The sequence below is a fragment of the Pyxicephalus adspersus genome, chromosome 3 (assembly GCF_032062135.1).
Source record: "Pyxicephalus adspersus chromosome 3, UCB_Pads_2.0, whole genome shotgun sequence".
NCBI lineage: Eukaryota > Metazoa > Chordata > Amphibia > Anura > Pyxicephalidae > Pyxicephalus > Pyxicephalus adspersus.
In genome coordinates, this window is record NC_092860.1 from 79,506,629 (window position 1) to 79,528,142 (window position 21,514).

Below are 21,514 nucleotides of genomic sequence, written 5' to 3' on the forward strand. Positions count from 1 at the left end.
TATGATGCCCCAAGGTTGCTGGGACTGAGTGAACTCCCTTATGCATGTGTGGGAGTTGCATTATCTTGGCCCTGCCATATAGGATGGCCGAAAACTGGGAAGCAAAAAGAGAAAAAAAGAAAAATGGTGACAGCTGTGACAAACAGGTGAGTGTATTTAAAAAAATTGCAAACAAACATGTAAGTTTATTTTATTATCTCTTAACTGGGCTAACTCTTGCAGTTCCACTAAAACTTAAAAAATCAACCACATGTGTTCCAGTAACTCATCTTAGAAAAGTATGAGTGTTATGATTTCCAAGCCTAAGATTGTTAGAGTCACAGACGAGTCATTTTTACAAACTGATCAACTCATTTTGAATCAGCTTATTGCTTACAACCTAATGTAAATTGAATGTAAAATGGGATTTTTATACTTACCTAAGCGTTTGCTGTTGTTCTACTATTGCATTTAAATTTTGCATATAAACTGTATCAGAAAATATGACTGTATTTTTTTTGTTCGTATGACATTGGTGATCCGAGGTAAAATTGATTGTCATTGCTTTATATATACAAACATGACTATGAGAAATGGATTTAGCACAGACTGCAATAAACACAATTTAAGTATTTATAGAGTAAAAAACTTCCGAAACTCCTCCAAGGGGTGAAAGTACATAGTTTCAAATTCTGCTGACTGCTTTTTCTTAGCACTCCACAATAACTTGGTGATGTTAAATCATATACAAGTGAAATAGTCACATCATTCCTTTGAATTAAATCTGTAAGTGACACAACTGCCAGTGTAAATTTTACTTTTCTTTATTAGCAGGCTGTAACTAATGCAGTTTAAGGTAGATAGTCCTGTATTTAAACCAGGTTTCTTGTTTTCCCATGGAATACTAAGCAGGAAGGTCTAATTAAAATGTTTTCTTTTTATTCAATTTTATAACCTCGCCTTGCTTATCTGGTCATGTCAGTGTGATATTTGACAGTGTCATCTAATTAGTGACAAGGGAAAAAGCCCAGTTGTTTAAATTTGACCATGAATCCAATTAGGTACATTTAGCTTGATGCCGTTATTGATATTTGCTATCAGCATAAAAAGACTGTTTTCAATGAAGGGGTCTAGTGTGCATTATTTCAAGTGGCTTTAAGAAAAGCCTAATTTGCTATACAATGTTTCTGAGGTGCATTATTTGATTAAGCATTAAGTGATTACAATGTTATATGCTCCTAACTAATAAAAGTAAATTAAAAGCCAACAGGGTGCAGTATAAACAGGAATTGATTATTTTACATTTAAAAGGAAATATTTTAACATGCCTACAGAAATTAGATGACTGTCACCCAAACTGGGTGTCAGCTGACTACTGTCTAGTGCATTTTGACTGGACTGGATTATTTCTTTATTTTTTCTTGTATTGGTTACCAACAACATATTGATTAACCACACTAGTAGGGCAGTTACATAATCAATATTGAAGGTTACTTGTATCACCTATATTATTATAAGCATTATTGAGTGTGTGAGTTGGGAAATTAAATTATGATGCTTGTTGCATAAACACTGTTGAACATTTATCCCATGACAGCAACCAAAGTTTAAACTGTTACGACTGAGCTATCTGCTCTTCACTTCCTTTGTTTTACTGCATTAGGTGAAAGCAAAGTCTTTTACAGTATTTATTTATAATATGTTACAATTTTTTTCTGGTATTCCATCTTTATATGAAACTTTGTAAGGAAGAAGTTTTACAAATATAACCCTGCAATGAATTCTTCTCATAATTATGTACAGATACCTGACAATTCAAATGGGAAACCTCAATTTTTCTGGACTCTAAAATACTGACCTATTGTTTATCCTTGCTGTTAGGTAGCAATGAGAAGATCGATGGAGACCATTTACAGACATGTTTAGGTCTTTGTCTCTTTGTATTGCAGAATCTTGCTCATTTAATGGTCATGTGATGAAGGATGGAGAGGAATGGAAGCTGAATCAGTGTTCTAAATGTACCTGCAAGAATGGGGTGACTCAGTGCTACACAGCAGACTGTCTCCCTTTGCTATGTGATAAGGTAAATACCACTAAGCATTTATTGTTGAGTGATTTATGCATGTCTGTTATGAGCAGACCAGAGCTTTACATATATAATATACTGCAGATAGCAAGTAAATTCCAAATATTGAATATTTAAGACATTTGGCACCTACAGAAAATCATATAATGTTCTTGTATAGGTAAAAAGAAAATTATTATCAGGATTTTGTTTTTTCATTCCCACCGGAAATTACATAATTATAGGAACATATGGCATTTTTTATGGTGTTTTAATCTATCACAATAAAAATAATTGATTTATCTACATTTTTTTTTTCAAATTGTATTGGCCTTCCCACTGTCAGACATACCCAATACATGGTGTCACAATCCCTGTTGTATTTGTATGTATTTTGCTCTTTGAAATATATATCGACTTGAATGTGAGCTATAGGAAACCAGCAGGTGGCACAGATAACTAATTTTGAGAAAAATATGTTTATAAGTTTGGGTAGACAAAGCATCTGAAATGTGTAAACTAAAGTAAAAAAAAACTTTACCTTTCAATTCTGGTCCCACAATATATACTTTTTCTTATCTATACTTTTTTAATTCTTTGCCACATGACTTAGTGCCGTATTGGTACTGAGAGGCCCATTTGTTGTAAGAAGCTGTTAAAGGTGATAAGGATTACAGGAGGTGCTTGGAATTTGCTGGGCCTCCCATCATGTGTGTATGTAGTAAAAGAAATATGTCACTCCTGTCCAGGCCTGTCTACACAAGTCTGATATCCAGTTGTTGATTGAAACAGCGTTTTGTCTGCATTTCTTCCTTTTTGTAACTGACAGGTAAAACATATAATTATATTTTTAGGATGAAATTTTGGCTGTTGTTCCTGGAAAGTGTTGTCCTGAATGCCTTCCAATGTCTTGCACTGTGGCTGGAAAGATATATGAGGTAATTTCTAAGTTCATTGTAGTAAAGCTACTTCTTGATCTGTATCTTCTTCTCAGCATAGTCGTTACGTTGTGTCTGTGTAATGGCAAAGCAAGAGTGATGAAGAAAATCATGGCTGTTGACAGTTGTTTCCAAGCACACATCAACATTTATTTTGAGACCACAAAAATAAAATGGAGTTACATTGACATTAAAAGGGCTGGGTATAAACCAGATTTCTTAACACTGCTTTAACATGTGTGCTGCTTTGCTTCTGACTATAACATTACCCCCTACTCCACTCCAAACCTGGGCAGGGCAAAACAGGATCATTTAATTTATTCCTTTCTGAGTCGCACGTTGTGTGTATGTAACCATTACAAGCTTTTTAATAAATCAACAACCCTTGTTGAAAAACTTGCATTTTAGTCTATCCCATTTCCTCTCATTACAGGACTTTTTATTATAATTTCATACATAAAGTTAGATTTGCAGTTACGTAGGATAAACATTAGACATACAGGCATTATCCAGCTGCTATCAGGCAAAGACAATGCCCCTGATTCATCAATAAAATCCGCGCTCGCTGGAAGCGCGAAAGTATGCGCGGCCATCGATCGCAGTTTACCGCGGTCCGGACTCGAGTGTGCGCGTACACTCGCCTCACTGCCAGCCGGATTCCTGCCTTTACAATAATAAGCAATAGGGAGCGCGAATCTGCCTTTAGGGCTATGGGTAATGTGTGTGCCATTAGAAAGAATGATTTTTTAGGGGAACAGTGACTTTTAATGCAAGCTGGCCAGTGTAAAGCTGCCGGAGATGTGCGGCTCCGGCCGCGAGCTTTTTCAGTTGCTGAATAGCGCGATGGCGTACGATTTCGGATCGCGAATACGAATGCGCGACCGATAATCCGATTCTGCTTGATGAATCAGGGGCAATGTGTAGGGTAAAACAGACTGCCACGTAGCTATCTACACTTATCTAAATGTCAGTGGAAAAGGAGGACTGTACAGTGAGGAGTAGCCAGATGCTGCCCTGACACTTGTTGCTTGGAGAATATATAGAATCATAAAAGGTTTCCTAACATGTCACATTGATCATTACCTTTTGGCCCAAAACAGCAGAATTGGCAAGTGTCATCTCAAGAGGCTTTCTCACTGCTTTGCATAACTGGAAATGACCTGTCTCTCATTTTGATCAGTTTTTAATGCAGGGACCCAAATAAGGCTGATTTGCTGTTTCTGTACTGAGACCCAATGTGGAGTTACTAGGGTTGGTGTAATGATAGGAGTATTGATGCAGTGCATTGTGAAAAATGGTGGGTGTGGATAAATTTGTTAACAGGTGGAGGGGCTTAAAAGGGTATGGCTAAATAAAAACAAAGCCTACTGCTGTGGGTAAAGTGTTCGTAACACACTAAGTACAGGTAGTCCCGGGTTAAGGACATCCAACATTCGAACGCCTCCTAGATACAAATGGGGCTTGCCTGCTTGCTGTGTGCAGGAGGGAAGCTTGGAGGGGGCAGTTTGCATGAAGAAATCTTTTGCTAAACACAGCTGAGGTTGTGGGTAATCTTAGGAGGGTGAGCTCTTTCTGCAGCCTCTTGTAACTCTTTAATGACCAGGACAAACTCTGCAGTTGTTTCTTTTTGCAAATCAAAGCACAGCTTTCTCCAGAAGTTAATGAATGTCTAGGCTCCATAAAGTTTTTTTTTTTTGCTTTGTTTGTGATTAACTCACAGTGAGGATACAGTAATGCCTAATATTATGTTGAGACAAACATCTGTCCTAATTGCATTTATTAAAATAATGTACCTGTTCCCACTTACATACAATTCAACTTAGGAACAAACCTACAGTCCCTATCTCATATGTAACCCAGGGACTACCTGTACAAGGGTCATGAGTATGTATTGAACATATGCAGAAAAAGACACACATTGCATGCATATACACGGCATACACGTGCACACACACACACTGCATAGATATACACTGTAAAAACACCCTTACCTCTGTGTTGACACGATTGTCTATCAGTTCTTTTTCAGAGAACTGTGTAACATAGTTTTAAAAAGACTGCAGTAGAGATACAGGAGGTGGAACTGCTACGGTATGTGGAAATGTCTTCTTTTTCAAGGAGGTGCACAGCAGAAGGTTAAAGTGAATTCCCTGCTTAGACGTCTCTTCCTAGGGCAAGCATCCTTTTTGAAGCTTAACCTTTACCTTTAGTGCTGTTGAGAGCTGTGGAATGTTGGATTTCCCATCATTTTCTTTCTCATTGAATGTTGTGGAATGTTGGATTTTCCATCATTTTCTTTCTCATTGATAATGATTACTACTATATATACTATATAACAAATAGAGAGGGTCAGTCAAGTATTAGCACAGGTGCTTTTATGAAACAGATTTTTTTTTTTTTTGCAAAAATACTATTTCTAATTCTATTGAATGCAGCTAGTGAAACCGTTCCTAGTCGCAGCTGTGCTGTTTGTGAGAAGCGTTCTATAAAACATTTAAATGTTGGGTTCCTAGCACAAAACAACAAATACATATTGTAGGTCTTGATTGAAGACTGGCTGTGTTCATGTGTACGCGTGCTTTATATATCATTTGATTAAAAATTCAAACTAGGACAGAGCAGTCCCGTGCTGCCATCTTTAATTAAAGATATTTGGAAATATTGCTGTAATGAGGTTGGCCAAGTGGGATAGCCCTTTGCATTCTCTGCCAAGCCCTGTTTCTACAGATAGGAATGCAGTGGGGGTATGTGGTGTTCCTACACCTTCAAAAGCCTGTGTGTCTTTTGCTGATAAAGGTCATATTTCTATTCCATTCATCCTCCCTACTAAATAATTAGTGTATTTGTGTTCTGCACAGATGATTCCTGTATCTTCTTTACTGCAAAGTAAGACTACATCACAGTTGCTGAACTTAGGCATTTAGAAGCATTGTTTTTAAAAAAGTGTTTTAGAAAATGTCCTACATACTGTAATTATGCATTACAAAGAAACACCCCTAAAGTCTTAGATTTACTATATTTCTAGATTACTTTTACTGACCATTATAGACCATAGTAGCCATGTAACTATGTAAGTAACCCCTAATACTTAGCTGTTAAACTATTACCTGTGAATACAGGTAATTTCAGAATTTCACCATCTGAATTCCACACTCAACTTACCTGATGGATTAAGTGCAATTTTTACATTGCAGCATTGGGCTCACTGACCTGTCAGTCATTTAGTAATTACTTATAAGACCAAAGATATACATGTTTGTTTATTTGTTTGGGGGTGGACAGACAAATGAGCCTTTATTGGTGACTTCAATTAACACAGAAGCTACTGTCCACACTACTGCAACACACATTGTAAGCCTTGAGCTTGGGCTAATTTTTTTCTATATCTGGATACTTCTTATTGGCCCTTTATTGTGATAACCAGCAAAAAGGAAGGCTCTTTACCACCCCCACTACAGTAATCTCTGTGTCCGGGAGTATTTTCTTATATACCGTAGCTTGTGTCACCTATAATGAAGTTATCTAACTCATTACATTCAACCATTTTTCTCCCAGACCATTTTTGGTAATAAAGACTTTATAAGTGTATTATTTTTTCAAACACATTCATTAATGGGCCCTATTTTGTGCTGCATGCTTTATTATATGTGTGTTTTATTGTCCATATCTCTTTTTTCTCCTAAGCATGGTGTACAGTGGAAGAAAAATCCTTGTTCTACCTGTATATGTGATAAAGGGGAAGTAAAGTGCCACACTAAGACCTGTTCATCACTTACTTGTAACAAGGTAATGTAACCCCATACTTCTTAGTGAAAAAGTATTATTTTGCCACTGTCTTGACACATAGTTTATGTATGTTCAGATATATTGTACTCTAAATTAGTGTTTTGGCCCCATATAGCAATGAGGTTTTTGTTAGGAGATTTAAGTAAAGGCTTTTATCTTCAATGTCATCCTAAATTTATTTAAATCATTATAAAGTTCAATGACAAGTACTTGTCCTTTTCAAATAGTTCTTTATACTTGTTTATTAAGCCAAAGAGTAATGCACAAAGCACAGCAACTAACATCAATTCCTAAAGTAGAACTAGACCCATCAATACTCACCTATCTTCTTTCCGACATGTGCGTCAGAATCTTCTTCCTCCTTCTGTTCTATATTCTGATCTTCGTCCTTCTTTATTGGCCAGGCAGGGATGACGGGTATCCTTGTCAACAAAACATACTGATGTCCTAAGATTATCTGTTTTTTTTCAAGTCAACCAATTTATTTTTGGATAATCATACAAACCTCAATAAGCATATTTGGGACATTTATATTTTTTCCCATGGGTGTTTAAATCTTGACACAGGGAATATAAATATGATTTGCTTTTTCTATTGATGGCCTCTAGAAATATAAATTTATTAAGCATTTGGTTTATTGCTTCTAATTAATGCTCATGTAAAAAAACTGAAGCCCCCTAGGTACACCAGATAGACATCAGGTGATTGTCGCTGTAAACAATTTTTCTTGATGTTGAACAGCTGTTCTGTTCAATGGAAAAGGCGAGGATGAGTAAGTGGCACCCCGCTCTGCTCCCTCTTGCTTAGGAGTGCAAAACAGTCATTCCTACACCTCAGACTATTATGTGACATGTGTACATAATGTAAGCATCATGAAATAAGTGAGTTTAGACTATGTCAAAAGTTAAATATACCCATGTTGTAGTATGTACAAATGGCACCAGTTAATTTTCTTTATCTTCCTCAATTAGGGCCAAACAAAAATAAAGCAACCAGGTGAGTGTTGTGAGGAGTGTGTGTCCACAAAAGGAAGCTGTACAGTGGATGGGTCCATCAAGTATCATGGAGAGCTCTGGAATGGAAGTTACTGTGACTACTGCTTGTGTGACCGAGGAAAAGTCCTTTGCTATCCAGCACAGTGTTCCAAAGTTGAGTGCTCATGGGTAGGTTTGTTTTAGGAATTTCTGTGCAGGGTGTATATATTTTGTGTTATTATAGAAATAAATTAAGATTTAGTCACAAGTTCAATATACATTTGCATGACTATGTTGTGAATGTGTGCAATTTTTTTTTACTTCATCAAGACCAATTGTTATTTGCAAACAGTAAACCATGATAATCAATTGCTGTTCATGTTTTTTTTTCTACAAGTTTCAACATAAACTTGAATGTGATAGATTGTTAAAGGTTAATGCATTTTGTACATAGTCATTGCATGTTCCACCTCCTTTTAGATTAAAGCCAGAAGTGTTTGTTTATAATGCAGCTTCCATTGCTAAGTAAACATGTCTTAGTTACTTATGTTAGATTGTGTAGCAATTTTGTGCAGCTTTATTTAGTTATGAGAATAATACCAACTGTGGCATAGCTCAGGCAGCATTCATAGCTTGCCTTCTCTGCAACTCTTTAAAAAGAAACAGCGGCCCTTTGAGCAGCTTGCCATGATGTATTCTTGGTAATAAGTAAAAGAAATACACAGCTGTCAAGAAGGCTTTTTTATTAATAGTCTCTGAATAAATGAATATCATGATTTGCTATTGATAGTAGGGCATCTAGAAGAGGACATCTGTACACATTGATGTTTATGCAACATGCAACATTTCAGAGTCACGTTTTATTCACAAAAAAATTGGGTGCACATTCCTGATGAACACTAAGTTCTTTCTCATTTGGGGATGAATTGGTTATTACACTGAATTACTCACTACACCCTGCGCATAGGGAAGTGTTCAATGTATTTTGTGCTGTGAAATCTCATTGACTAATATAGCTGCCCTGAAGGACCACCAATAGAATATAATTTGAAATCTGGGTAGAACACTGCCCTAAATCTAAATGTAATTTTAAAATGTAAACAATAATGACCAGAAAACTGCCCACTTACATTAATACTTTGTAAAAGAAGTGCCCCCTAAAAATTCTGGTGAATGGTAAAGGGTTCATATATTGGTGGTCAGTGGGAAAGAGCCCATTACATGTGTGGTCATTGAGAACAATACCTTGTTATATTAGTGGTTAGTGAGAGAAACAATGCCTTTTTTTCATTATCTGTAGGTATGTTGCCTTCTTACAGCCAGCTAAAATGATCTTTGGTGTCAGTGGTTACTATCTATGACAAAAAGACCTCGGCCCTGGAACTATGTAGGCAACATTGAAGAAACACTGGGGCTTCACAGAACTCTGATTAAGAAAAGCTGCTTCAGAATAAAGAAGAATCTTAATCAGTAGGGTCTGAGATGTAGCAGATATTATTCAGAAAGTTAATGATCTTTTCTGGCTTGCATTATAAAGATAAATAATAAGAAAATATTCTCATAGCTGAAGTTATATGTTTTTAATTTATTGTTGCTGTGTTCCATCTTCTTGAATACTGAGTTCTATAGATGTGCACAAAGTACACAACATTTATTTCTCATCTAACAGCTACCAAGGTCAGTTTTAGTCATTCTAAAATTATACTGACATAGCAGAGAAAGACTTCTAAAAATATTTAGGCCCATGCACATACTTCCCAAAGCTTCACTTGAGACTAGAGTTTATTAAGTTGTTACAAGGAAATACCTAATGGAATTGAATACTTTTTATATTGAAATATGAATTTCCAAATTGAAGCAAATAGTTTAGACCTCCATAATGTCAAGCCACCCATTTACTGTTTTATTTTCTCAAAAAGATTGTATCATGTCATTGAATATATCTTTTTTAGTTTAGCAATAAATCTACATTTAATATTTCAATATTTCATTGTAACTATCTTTGGTGGGAAACAAACAAGTCTTTCTTTTAGTAATATTTCCTAAGCTATCTTTAGGCAAGTATGCATCAAAACTAACAAACAACAATCACTTTTTACAATTTTACTTTGGACAGTTAGTTTCAAAATAGGATTACTGTAACAAATGCATTGGTTTTTATTTGTAGTTATTGGTTTGTTTGTTTTTTTCCTGGTGGTTTTACTCCCCTTCTTTGTAGATGAAAGTTTATTTCTTTGATCTGCAGATAAATGTAACAATGAAAATATTACATTTATTTTTTAATTTATGCATCTGAGCCTTGTTACAAACACTTTTTAAAAGCTAAATTTTTTCACAGGGGCAGTTTGAGGCAATGGCCCTGATTTATGAAAGGTCTCCAAGGCGGGAGAAAATACACTTTCAGAAGTGAAGCTGGGTGATCCAGCAAACCTGGGATGGATCTGGTCCAGGATTCAAAGCGTTTGCTAGCAAATAGCTAATGATTTTTAAAAATCCATTCCGTGCTTTCTGGATTACCCAGCTTCACTTCTAAAAGTGTATTCTCTTCAGCCTTGGAGAGCATTCATAAAATCAGGCCCACTGACTTTGGGCTGTGGTCGTAGAAAGAGCCTCTCTTTATCTCTCCAGTTGAAAAACATGGCTTTGGTTTTACTTGTTTTTCAATAGGAGAATGTTTTGATTAAAATAATTGGCATAGTTTACATAAAATGCTGATTATAAATAGTTGTAGAATTATCTAGTTAGCAATACCTAAATAGTATTATTACCTAATTGGCAATAAAAACCCAACCAATAGTAGTTTTAACCAAAACCTATAATAGTATCACCTGAATGTAAACCGGCCTACAACACTTGGTATTCATTGTTATAAACAGTATTAAAAAATAATTTACAAAATAACAATATTAATCCAGCATACTACAAAAAAACTGTATCTTTAATATAAGAAAAAAAGAGCTTAATTGGGGTGCAAGGGCTTAGTATCGCTATTGTATAATTTATCATTACATGTTTTGTTTCATAAATATTTATGCCATAAGAAGCGCTGGTAGTGGGTTTGATTTAACACAATTATTGTCCTAGGGTAACATTGCTTACTCAAATTATCTATGAAGGGACATTTTTACCATAAGCTGCTAACTCTTGAATTGGACTTCAAAAAACCTGCTCCTCTCTCTCTAGTTTTATCTTTAACAGATTTACATAAGAAATACATGAATACAGGTAGTCCGGGGTTACATACAAGATAGGGACTGTAGGTTTGTTCTTAAGTTGAATTTGTATGTAAGTCAGAACGGCTACATTATTTTATTCAATGCAATTAGGACAGATGTTTGTCTCAACATGTTATTAGGTAGTGTAGTGTCAGTTACTGTATAAAATCCTCACTGTGAGTTAATCACAAACAAAGCAAAAAAATAAAAACTTTATGGAGCCTAGACATCTAATAACGTCTGGAGCAAGCTGAGCTTTGAAATGCAATAAGAAACACTAGCAGAGTTTGTCTTGGTCATTAAAGAGTTACAAGAGGCTGCAGAAATATCTCATTCCTTAAGGTCACCCACAACCTCAGCTATGTCTAGCAAAAGATTTCTTCTGCAAGTAATGTGAACCACCCCCTCCCCCCTTCAAGCATCCATTCTGCATGGGAGCGAGCAGGGAAGCCCCATTCATATCCAGGAGGTGTCCGTATGTCGGATGTCCTTAACCTGAGGTCTACCCGTATATACGCACACACACCGGAAGCTATTCTACATGTCTGGTTCCTTGTTATTACCTTATCGACTCAGGAATGGATGATTTGTAACCTGATTGTTCCGTTTTGGAAAGAATTATCCTTTCCCAATCCTTTTAAAGAAGAGTTGTATTAAACAAAGATCATACAATAAAGACACGCAAGGAAGATATAATCCAGATACACAAAAAGAAAAAAAAATCATGATTTGCTAATGTTTCTGGGAAATATCATACTAAAGGTTTTACATTATATTCATGTGGTGTGAATGCCATTATGTAGACTAATTGTATCATATTTCCTGTGTCTGGAATGATGAGATACAATGCATATTTATGTATGTAGCTGGACCCTGTCCTCCCTCAAACATTCTTCAGGTGGAAAAAAGAACCCATATCACACAGGAGAGTGCTGCTTAGGTGCCTCCACGATCTCATGATTTAAAGCTTTGTGCATTCCACTACACTTCCAGCACTCATTTTGCTAGAAGTAATCCACTGCAGACTCTTTTCACAATTCCTCCCACCTACATCTGTCGAAAATCCATTTTAATGAAGCTTTTAATGTGTCCATTAATGTAAAAACACAAGAGGGTGTGTAAACTCTTGTCGAAATACATTATGAATAAATATTAATAATAATTTATGTCAGTAAACAGACATAGAAACAAAACCTAGATCAAAACCTCAAACAAAACATATTTTTTCCATTTTGGACGGATTGGGGGAAAGTAGTACCACTCTTAGTAGTTTTATTGCTATATTTGGTAAATTTTAAAAATTCCAGTTTGTGCATTTTAGGCATAAACTAATACATTCTAGCATAATGTATAAATCCTGTCTCCCAACTTCTAAAACATTTTCCCATATCGTTATCCTACCTGCTTTTTCCAAAATTAATGTCATCTGTATAAAAAAAAAACACATTTTCTCTCATTTTTATAATAAATTAGTGCTGCAATTATGAATGAATAGGTTATATCATGTTTTGAAGAAGAGCTATATCAGCATTATGTTGGTAAACATCATATTTTTTGTCAGGCACTCTTCCACTTTTGTTTACTTATAATGCTTTTTGTACATCTAGGAAACATTATCCTTACAGCAAGGATTTGGTTGTGGCACACTTCTGTTGATGCAGGCTGAAACTCAGTTTTAACATTTTTGATACTTATAATAAAAGAATTATGTTCTTTATTTAAATTGTGGATCCCCCTGAGAGTAGCCAAAAACAAAAAACAGATCTGCCAGCTATACTTACCAGATCACGGGTGTCTACTGTACCAGCCTCACTGTTTTAACATTACCACGTTGCTTCTGCTTCCAGTTAAATGATTTCCAGCCTCATTCAATCTACTTCCTAAAGCTCAGGGCTTTAGGGTGCTGTCATTGTACAATGACAGTGTAAATAAGTGGATGAAGGACCTGCAGGTATGTAAAGCCGGTTCATAAGTTATAGGCGAGTAGAAAGGATCGCTATGTGTGAATCAGATGGATAGCCTTAAGCACTACTCAGAGTTGTTGAGACTTTTGCAGAGTAAAATGCTCATATCTTTAGATATTTTTTAAAGTGCAGTAAGTGGAGGCATCACAAGGGGCATGCACTGAATTATTGCTTTGTTTGTTTTACAATTTCACTTTCATTGTATTCTATAAACTTTGAATGGAGATCTATTACATCCGCTTGAAATCCAGCCTTACAATTAACCTGTGCTTATGCCATTCAGGGCAAAGCAACAAATTTACTTTAAAGTGGAACTATATTGTAGAAATAAAAAAAACAACAAGCAGGCAGGTTGTTTATTGTAGAAGGGACAGGCAATGTCTCTCCTGCAGTAAAAAAACTCACCTGCCTGTTTGCAATTCTTTCTATAATGTACACTGAGCTTTGCTTGTACAGCTCAGTGTACAATCCTGCCATACCCAGTATGCCAGACTGCAAGGAATTAATTAACAATCTTTGCTTTTGCTGCTGAATAAAGTAGTTGGGGAGTGAGGGGAAGGTACAAATAAGCAGCAGTTTTTTTCAGTTATAAACTTTTTGTTTTGTAAAGGTAATAATAAGATTCTCCTATTTTATCATGTTAGTGTATGTAAAGGAAAAACACTTTTAAGTTTGTATTATGTGTTCATATTGGGGAGATTCACCATTTTATTTGTACTGATTATAAGTGTTACCAAGATAGAATTTTGGGGGAAACCTCAAAGAACAGGAACAGAAGGTGACACTACCTAATTATATGTTTGTGATTTATTTATGCATATACCATGTTTTCTTTCTTTCTTTTTTGCCTAATAAAAAGTCAGCATGGTTTGTGTTTATGTAAAGGCACCTTTTTATTTGTAGACACTTGGCTCGAAGATGATGTGCTGAGTTTGCCTCTTTTTCATGGAGAGTCCTTCAGACAATTCTCCTTAAGACGAATAAAGTGAGATCTTTACATTCCACAGTTTAGCCGCTGTTTACACAATGAATAAGATGACTTCAGCAAAAGTACATTCTTTATACTGCAATAATCTGCCTTTTTTTTATCAGGGTGAAGAATTAGTCCATTTCGAAGGCAAGTGCTGTCCAGAATGTGTGTTAAGTACTAGCTACTGCCTCCACAAAGAACATGACAAAGAGGTGAGAATGACCATAGTTAAACAACCCTGATAGAAATGCAAGAGTAGAAAAAAAAATATTGTAAATGTAAAAGCAGGGTACTGTCTATATTTGATGTTTGTGATTGCGTTTGAAACAAACATGTATTGCAATTTTTTCACACACATCAAAATATTGATACAAAGGTGTTAATTGTTTTGATATGTACTTTTCTACAAGGTGATGAAGCACAGGGGTACTGTATATTCATAGATAAGGAAATGTGACGTTAACCACATTGTTTGCCAAAATGTTTTCCCCACTTTATAAAACAAATTTACCACCTAAACATGAAAATTTTGCAGGTAGTCGGGTATCATTCCCTGATGATCAAGTTTTCAAACAGAAGATGTTTTTTACTTTATTATTTGATCTATTGATGATTTAGCGATTGCCACATTTACTGCACATATGCCAAACTAAATTAGCAAACCATTGCTAAATAAATTCAGCACAATCATTTACTATGAAAACAAAAATGCTTGTAGACACCTGCTGTCTATATTGCTGAACCTGTGTACATACATGTGTATCAATGCATATTGAAAACAGTCTATTAGCCAAGTCTCTGCAGTTTTTAATGTTGCCAACACCTATACTGTTCTTGAAAGCCAAGGGAAATATTTTCTAGGCACATGTGGGACCATGAAAGCAGCACTTTGGTAATGCTTATGTGTACTGCATTGTATTTATAGGTCCACCTTTACATAAAATATTCCAGTTTATTGTTATATTATTACATTTAAACATTTTACAACTGCATTTGTTCAACAAGGTCAACTTTTTTTTCTTTTTACTTGATTCCCCTGTATGTATGGTTCACAAATTTAGATTTGTGTAAAAAAATAGGGCATGGGATCCTTTAATCCTAAGACTGAGTAATAGATAGCGCTGGAATGTGCTTTATTGAAATGTTTATAATACATCTGATAACCATGCTTACAGAACACAATTTATTCAAAGAGGTATTTCTTTTTGTTTGCAGGAATCTCCTTCAGATTTGAGTGGAGTTAAACATTTGATGGTAAGTTGAGATTGAATGCGCATACATTTAAATTCAGATCCAGCACAGATTAACTCATGTAATGAAAGTAAAAATGTAAAGCTTGGCTGCAATTTGTTTTCTGTAAATTATTGGGACTATCTAAACAAATGTGCTCTGTTAAGAAGTTGGGTTTGTTTTTAAAAATAATTGGGATCTCATTGGACCATTTGTAGACCTGAGAGTGTAGCAACCCACAATGGTTTATTGTTTTTCTCACTTCAAATTCCAACAGATGTTTTCATTGCAATGATGTTCATTCTTATTTAGATATAGTAAGTACCTGAATTTGATTTAACATCAGCCTCTAGCAGTCTTGTGTACTCTCTGCAGGAAAGCTCAGATAGTGGTGTGATTCATTGCATGAAGCATTATGATACAAGTAACAGAGAGATTCGCTCATTAGTGTGCTCCTTTTCTCTTTACAGTCCAGGTAAAGGCTGAGGGAGGTACAAGACCAGGTTCTCTACCTTGTTAGACAGATCTGATATACATGAATATATAACATAGCTATGTAAAACATATTACTAGATAGTCATAAACACAAATCCTTTAGCATGTAAAATATCCTTCATATATGTATCATCTGTCTATTTATCTTTTGAGCTGGAAGCACCCCACTATGTTCTCTCCCTCAGGAAAGAAGGACAGTGATCCCCTTTTAGTTATTTAGTGATCCGCCACAGTGGATAGCTAAGCAATGAGCCTGATTTATCATAGCTCATCATGACTGAAGAAGATAGACTCATGGGTGAACCTGGGTGATCCAGCAAATCTGGAATGGATATAGTCCAGGATTGAAAACATTTTCCAAATAATAGGAAATGATTTTAAGAAATCCTTTCCAGCATTTCTGGATCACCAAGGTTCACCCATGATAGAGAGAGCTTTATAAAATCCGAATTGACAATTATCAAGCATGTATATGTGGCTTTAAATCATTTGAGCAACAAGTTTACAGAGTTTCAGCGCAACTTGTTTTCTTAATAAAATGCTATATCTGTTTTATTTTTTTAAAAAAACATTTTAGTTTCAGTCATTACACATGGCAAGCACTGATTCGGTTGAAACACATTTTTGTGATAACATTTTACAGGGATGAAAAGATGTTCTGAATGCTTATGTAGTTGAAGAGTGGGTTTGGTTCTTTTACTGTATCGCTGTGAACAATGCATTACTGTATCTGTGGGCCCATGATTATCCTAAATGGCTAAATGGTAAATGGGTCAATGTTCCTAATGTACAAAATATTTAAATTTCCCCTGTACTTATGAATATTTTATTTTAGTTTTTGATAGAGGGGGAATTAGTAGTAGTCGATTGAGTATGGAAAAATTAGATACTGCCTGGCTTCTACCTCTATCCCGGCCTCCATTGGAGACATGGAGACATGTTCACAGGTCTGAAATGGGAGACTGGTGCTTTGGGCAGCCCTGTGCATGTAGAAACAGCAGACCTTCAGGTTTTCTTTGTTTTTTTTTTTTCTATAAAATGACCCTGTCACACAATAAAAAACGTTTCCACAAAGGACCTAACTGGAAAGAAGAGGCTGAGAACTTATATATACCATGGCCCACAACACTGAACGTTGCTCTGTTGCAGAAAAACTGATCTCCCAAGTGTTGGTGTCCATGGTCCCCTTCAGTTCAAATTGGTTTCTCCTGCTGATCCCTATAGCAATGTAGGAAAGTGACTAAACGTGGTTATCAGGGGTCTCAGAAGAGCTCCTTCTTTTTTACTGATTGAACCATGATTAAATTGATTTTTAATGTTTGGATTCATATATGTCTTAATTGTTATATATTACCTGCACTCTTTGTATACATTGGGTATCATTCTGCAATTATACTGTTTTGTGGTTGCGTAGAATTTTGCTAGTATCTTTTGCTGACCCACAAGCACCTGAAGTTTACACAGACGTGCACTTTAACAGCACTTCTGTAGAAAATTGCAAGACCAATTAAAACGCTTTGTAAGTCACATGACACTTGCCCTTATCAGTGATGTGAAAGAAATAAGGCACATGTTGAGTTTATTACTGCTGTGTTCTTTTTCTTAACGCTTTGTGAGATAATTATGTTTAGAAGGCTTTTCTCCTTTATTTAACAAGCTTTCTGCCTCTCCTCTTGACAGTCACGAAGTGTTTTAGGCAGCTAGGGAAGGAGAGTTAATTAACATTTAGTTAAATAGCATAGTGCAAATGGGACCATTAGAAACACCAAAGAACACAAACTCATTATATCCTTAATAGAGGTGTTATTTTAGTGCTGAGAACTTTTCCTTGAATTTGCATGTTTAGGGGAAAATGTATGCTATATGATATGTAAAAACAGATACCTTCTTTATTTAATAAAGGAAAACTGGTAAACACTGCTTGTGTAAAGGTAATGACACTGGGTATCTTGCCATCATTGCATCATCTCCGAGTTGGCCAACCCATTAAACATAATCATATTAAACATAATCTAATCATAGTCAATAAAGTGTCATATGAAAAATCATTTGATGCAAAATGTTTTTTTAAACAAATACATTTGAATTAACTAAACCTACATGTTCATGTATATAGAGCAGAGAGATTACAAAGATACACCTAGTTCCAGCTTGCCAAAGAAAATAAATATGTAACCTGGCTAATTGTTGTTCCTTGTGGGGAACAACAGTGCCTTTTTTATTCAGAAGGTATCCTTATATCTCACCTTCATAGAGCAAAACATTTAGGGAATAGACCGCAATGTAGCATAATTGCCAGATATGTATAGCCTGGAACAGTTGTATGCAACTATTTATTTTATTAAGCTGTATCTTTGCTGTAAACTGCAGTTCTAGATGCACAATTAACCAATGAGTTAACAGAAATTATTAACATGACTCTTTATCCTAAAATTATGATTGAATTTATTAATTTTTTTTTTTAAGACTGAATTGTGCTTCTCCTTTGGTTTAGTAAATCACTTTTTAAAGCCTTTTATGTTAGTTATATAAGTGGTCCTCCAAAGTGAACATTTTAGGTGACTGCTTACAAATAATGATTGTAGAGAAAGGCTGTCTAAGTTTTTGCTGAGCAACAATTGTTAGGGGATGGCTATTATTAATCCAATTTGTCTGATAAATAATGGTCACTTCCACAATGTCTGGGAACCCCTGTTCACTCTATGGATTTTTGCTAGAGATGAACATGACTAATCCATTCTTATGGACCCTTATACTATGTACAAACCCTTAAAATGTGAAACACATAAATTATGTCCCTGAAAATGATCTGTTGTGAAAATGAACAGCAGTCACCCCTGGCAAGCCGTTTAGTGATGCTCGACTGTTAATCACTAAATTGCTTTGGGGGACCTTTGTACACATACTAAATTTATAATATGCGGTTATCTAGCATGCATACGTAGCTTTAGTCCACCCCACCTTAACTTCCTTGGATTACATGTTCCTAAAAATAGTAATAAAATGTCTGTCAAGGTGGAGGAATGCCAATCTTATACCATCTTTGTAAAGACAGCTATGTGTAAAGCCCATGTGCAGCCTATATATATATTGGCATTCTATGTGAAGCAGATCATTAAGTACAGAAGTTATTGCCAACTTATACTGAAGGAATTACAGCTTTGTGTCATACACAATGACACAATAAAGAACAAAACAATAAGATTTTCTGTCTACAGGCGGCTAATGTTTGGAAGCTGTTAAACTGATGTCAAGCTCTTTGATGCATGGACATATCTCTGACTTACTGTTTCACATTAGGGATTTATCTGTTTTTCACTTGAGAACCTCATTTACTCACGTTTGCTGAACCTAAATTACCATATTCTTGTAGACTGTACATATCTTTTGCCATTAGTTGCCAAGACTCTACAGATTCAGATCATATGACATATAGCTCACTGGACCTAACTATTTACATCTCATTCATATAATGGCAGGTTCTTTTATAATATGTATTATACATAATAATATACATAGAGTGTAAAAATGTTGCATATTCTAACTACAAGGGTTCTAAAATGATCACTTTCTAAGTGCTAAATACTGCATACCAACAAGAAGTGCTTGTATATACAATGATTATCTTTTCTGTTATCTTTATTTGTTCATTTTCTATTTACATGCATGGTGAAGAATGGAGAGAAGTGGAAAGAAGGTTTATGCACTGAATGTGAGTGTCAGAATGGTCACGTGGCCTGCTTTTCTCCATCTTGCGCCACATGCCCTGTTGGAACCTTATCAGTTAATGTTGAAGGCCAGTGCTGCCTAGAATGTAAACCAGGTATGTTTTCTATAATACATTTAAGGCGGTAAAAACAATATTTTTCTTTATTACTATTAGGCAGAATATGAAACACCATTTATAAGCTTTTATGCCAACATACTCCTTTGTTGTTTTTCTTCCAAATAATTATGTTCATCAATTAGAGTTTGGTATATCCATATCATTGTAAACTTAAGCTTGTAGACTCTTCTCCACCTTTATCCTATAGTTTTGATAGGCCAATGGTTAGGCAGGTAACAAGAATTGTTGAGAAAACAGAGAGTGGGTAGCAGAAATGGAACAAAGATCTCAGATACTGGCAACTCCCAAGTACACTGAGTAGATTTATATAGTGTTCTTGTGTATCTGTGGGAGGAAGAGAAGAAAAGGAGGCTGTGTCTCTATCCTAGGCTAACATATAACCACTAGTTTCGCAAAAAAAAAAAATAGCAATATTGTTTAGTATCATACTAGGTTAGTGATGGCGGTAAGGTGTCCCACCTGACGCGTTATGCCCGTACTGGGCTTCCTCAAGGGTTAAGGGGAGACTTAGTATTATTTCTGGGGCTTTTTACTGCATTAGGAGCCTTGCGATTGTGAGCCTTGATAGTGAGACCGATATCAATTTGGACTTATTTTTTAGTTGTGGTATGTGGGTGAGATGCAGGCAGCTGTCCTTTTGGAGGATGGATTCATTTATAGAGACACAGCTCTTAATCTTTTAAATTATGTTGTTGGAACAATAAAATTTTGTGTTTTTAAATTTAACTCTGGTTGCCCTTCAAAAGCCTGGCTTTCCCTCCCTCCTCTTCTTCTCTTCCTCCCACAGATACACGATATGTAATCACAGGCTGGGAAAATAGGAGTCCACTCCTCTTTGGTTATCCATTGGGGCCTTTCTTTCAGGTGGAACAAACTAACAAACTTATATAGTGTTCCAAAACAAGAGGAAATACGGTCATGCTACTTTGACATCTTTCAGTATGATGAAAATGGCAGTCCAATTTACAGTTGTGCAAAGTTTCTTTGATGAAGATATTCCGGCAGTTTCATTATTTTAGAATAAGATATTTTCTGGTAAAACAAATGCAGGTCTCTAGGTAATTCATCAAAACTGTTATGCAATGATGGTAACTATGCTTACTTTTACTAACACATTGTTTACTTACTAATCCTTGATCTCATTCAAATAAAAAAGAAATAAAGTAGCTATTTGGTTAATTTGAGTTTAGACAACATTGACAGATTAGGCTACATACAGTAAAAATAATGCACTGTATAGCTAGGAAATAAAAATATAGGCATTATACCATGACACACAAAATAAATCTGTCTTTTTCTCGTGCCCACTGTTTGTTCTTTGCAGAGTCATGTAACCCGGACTGTTTAACTTGTTCCCAAACTGCTGACCACTGTGACATGTGCCGTGATGAAGCTCACTTTCTGCAGATGGGACGATGTGTGCACAGCTGTGACCCAGGATTCTATTTGGATGGAAAGACTTGCTTGGGTAAAGTGCTGTCTGACTACTGCCAACAAAATGTGTATTTTTTTATTCTATGTTTAAAAGATGATTAAGTATGCTTAAACAAAATGCAGGTAGGTTGACTGCTGTGGCAGAAAGCTTTTTACATTTTGTTTGTTTAAATATGTGGGTACTGCTGCATTATTAGAATCTAATCTTCGTAAAACATTTTCTAACTTTTATACTGACTTACTGTTTTAATTCTGACCCAAGAAACTGCATTCTGTCATGTTCTGCATAGACTACAAACAAGAAAAGCTACCTGTTGCCAATTATGTAACATAGCAGAACTGTATATGCAAGGTTTAATGTTATAGTTTACCTTTCCTTTTTCCTAACAGTATTATGGGTATTTTTTGCCTTCACTAAATTCTTAAAACTCGTAACTGAATATTTTTACAAAAACTGGTTTATGGGTGTTGACTGAATATGAGGCTATGATTGCATCAGCTTACCCGACAAAAGCCAAAATTGGTTTAGTGTTACTTATATCTGAACAAGCTTTTTGATCTATCTGTATTAGCACGGTCAATAAAATTTACTGAACCCATTTGAGCATCATTTGTGC

General features: G+C 35.5%; 1 protein-coding gene across 2 annotated transcripts in view; it reads left to right on the forward strand.

Annotated features, from left to right (window-relative positions):
• Positions 1-21,514, forward strand: part of FRAS1 (Fraser extracellular matrix complex subunit 1) — a 251,450-nt gene that overhangs the window by 94,201 nt on the left and 135,735 nt on the right. For both annotated transcript variants that reach the window (XM_072405386.1, XM_072405387.1), the window contains exons 6-13: positions 1,929-2,062; positions 2,899-2,982; positions 6,667-6,768; positions 7,740-7,931; positions 14,014-14,103; positions 15,107-15,145; positions 19,292-19,439; positions 20,788-20,931. In XM_072405386.1, coding sequence (XP_072261487.1) covers positions 1,929-2,062; positions 2,899-2,982; positions 6,667-6,768; positions 7,740-7,931; positions 14,014-14,103; positions 15,107-15,145; positions 19,292-19,439; positions 20,788-20,931 — 933 coding nt within the window. The remainder of the gene's footprint in view (positions 1-1,928; positions 2,063-2,898; positions 2,983-6,666; positions 6,769-7,739; positions 7,932-14,013; positions 14,104-15,106; positions 15,146-19,291; positions 19,440-20,787; positions 20,932-21,514) is intronic.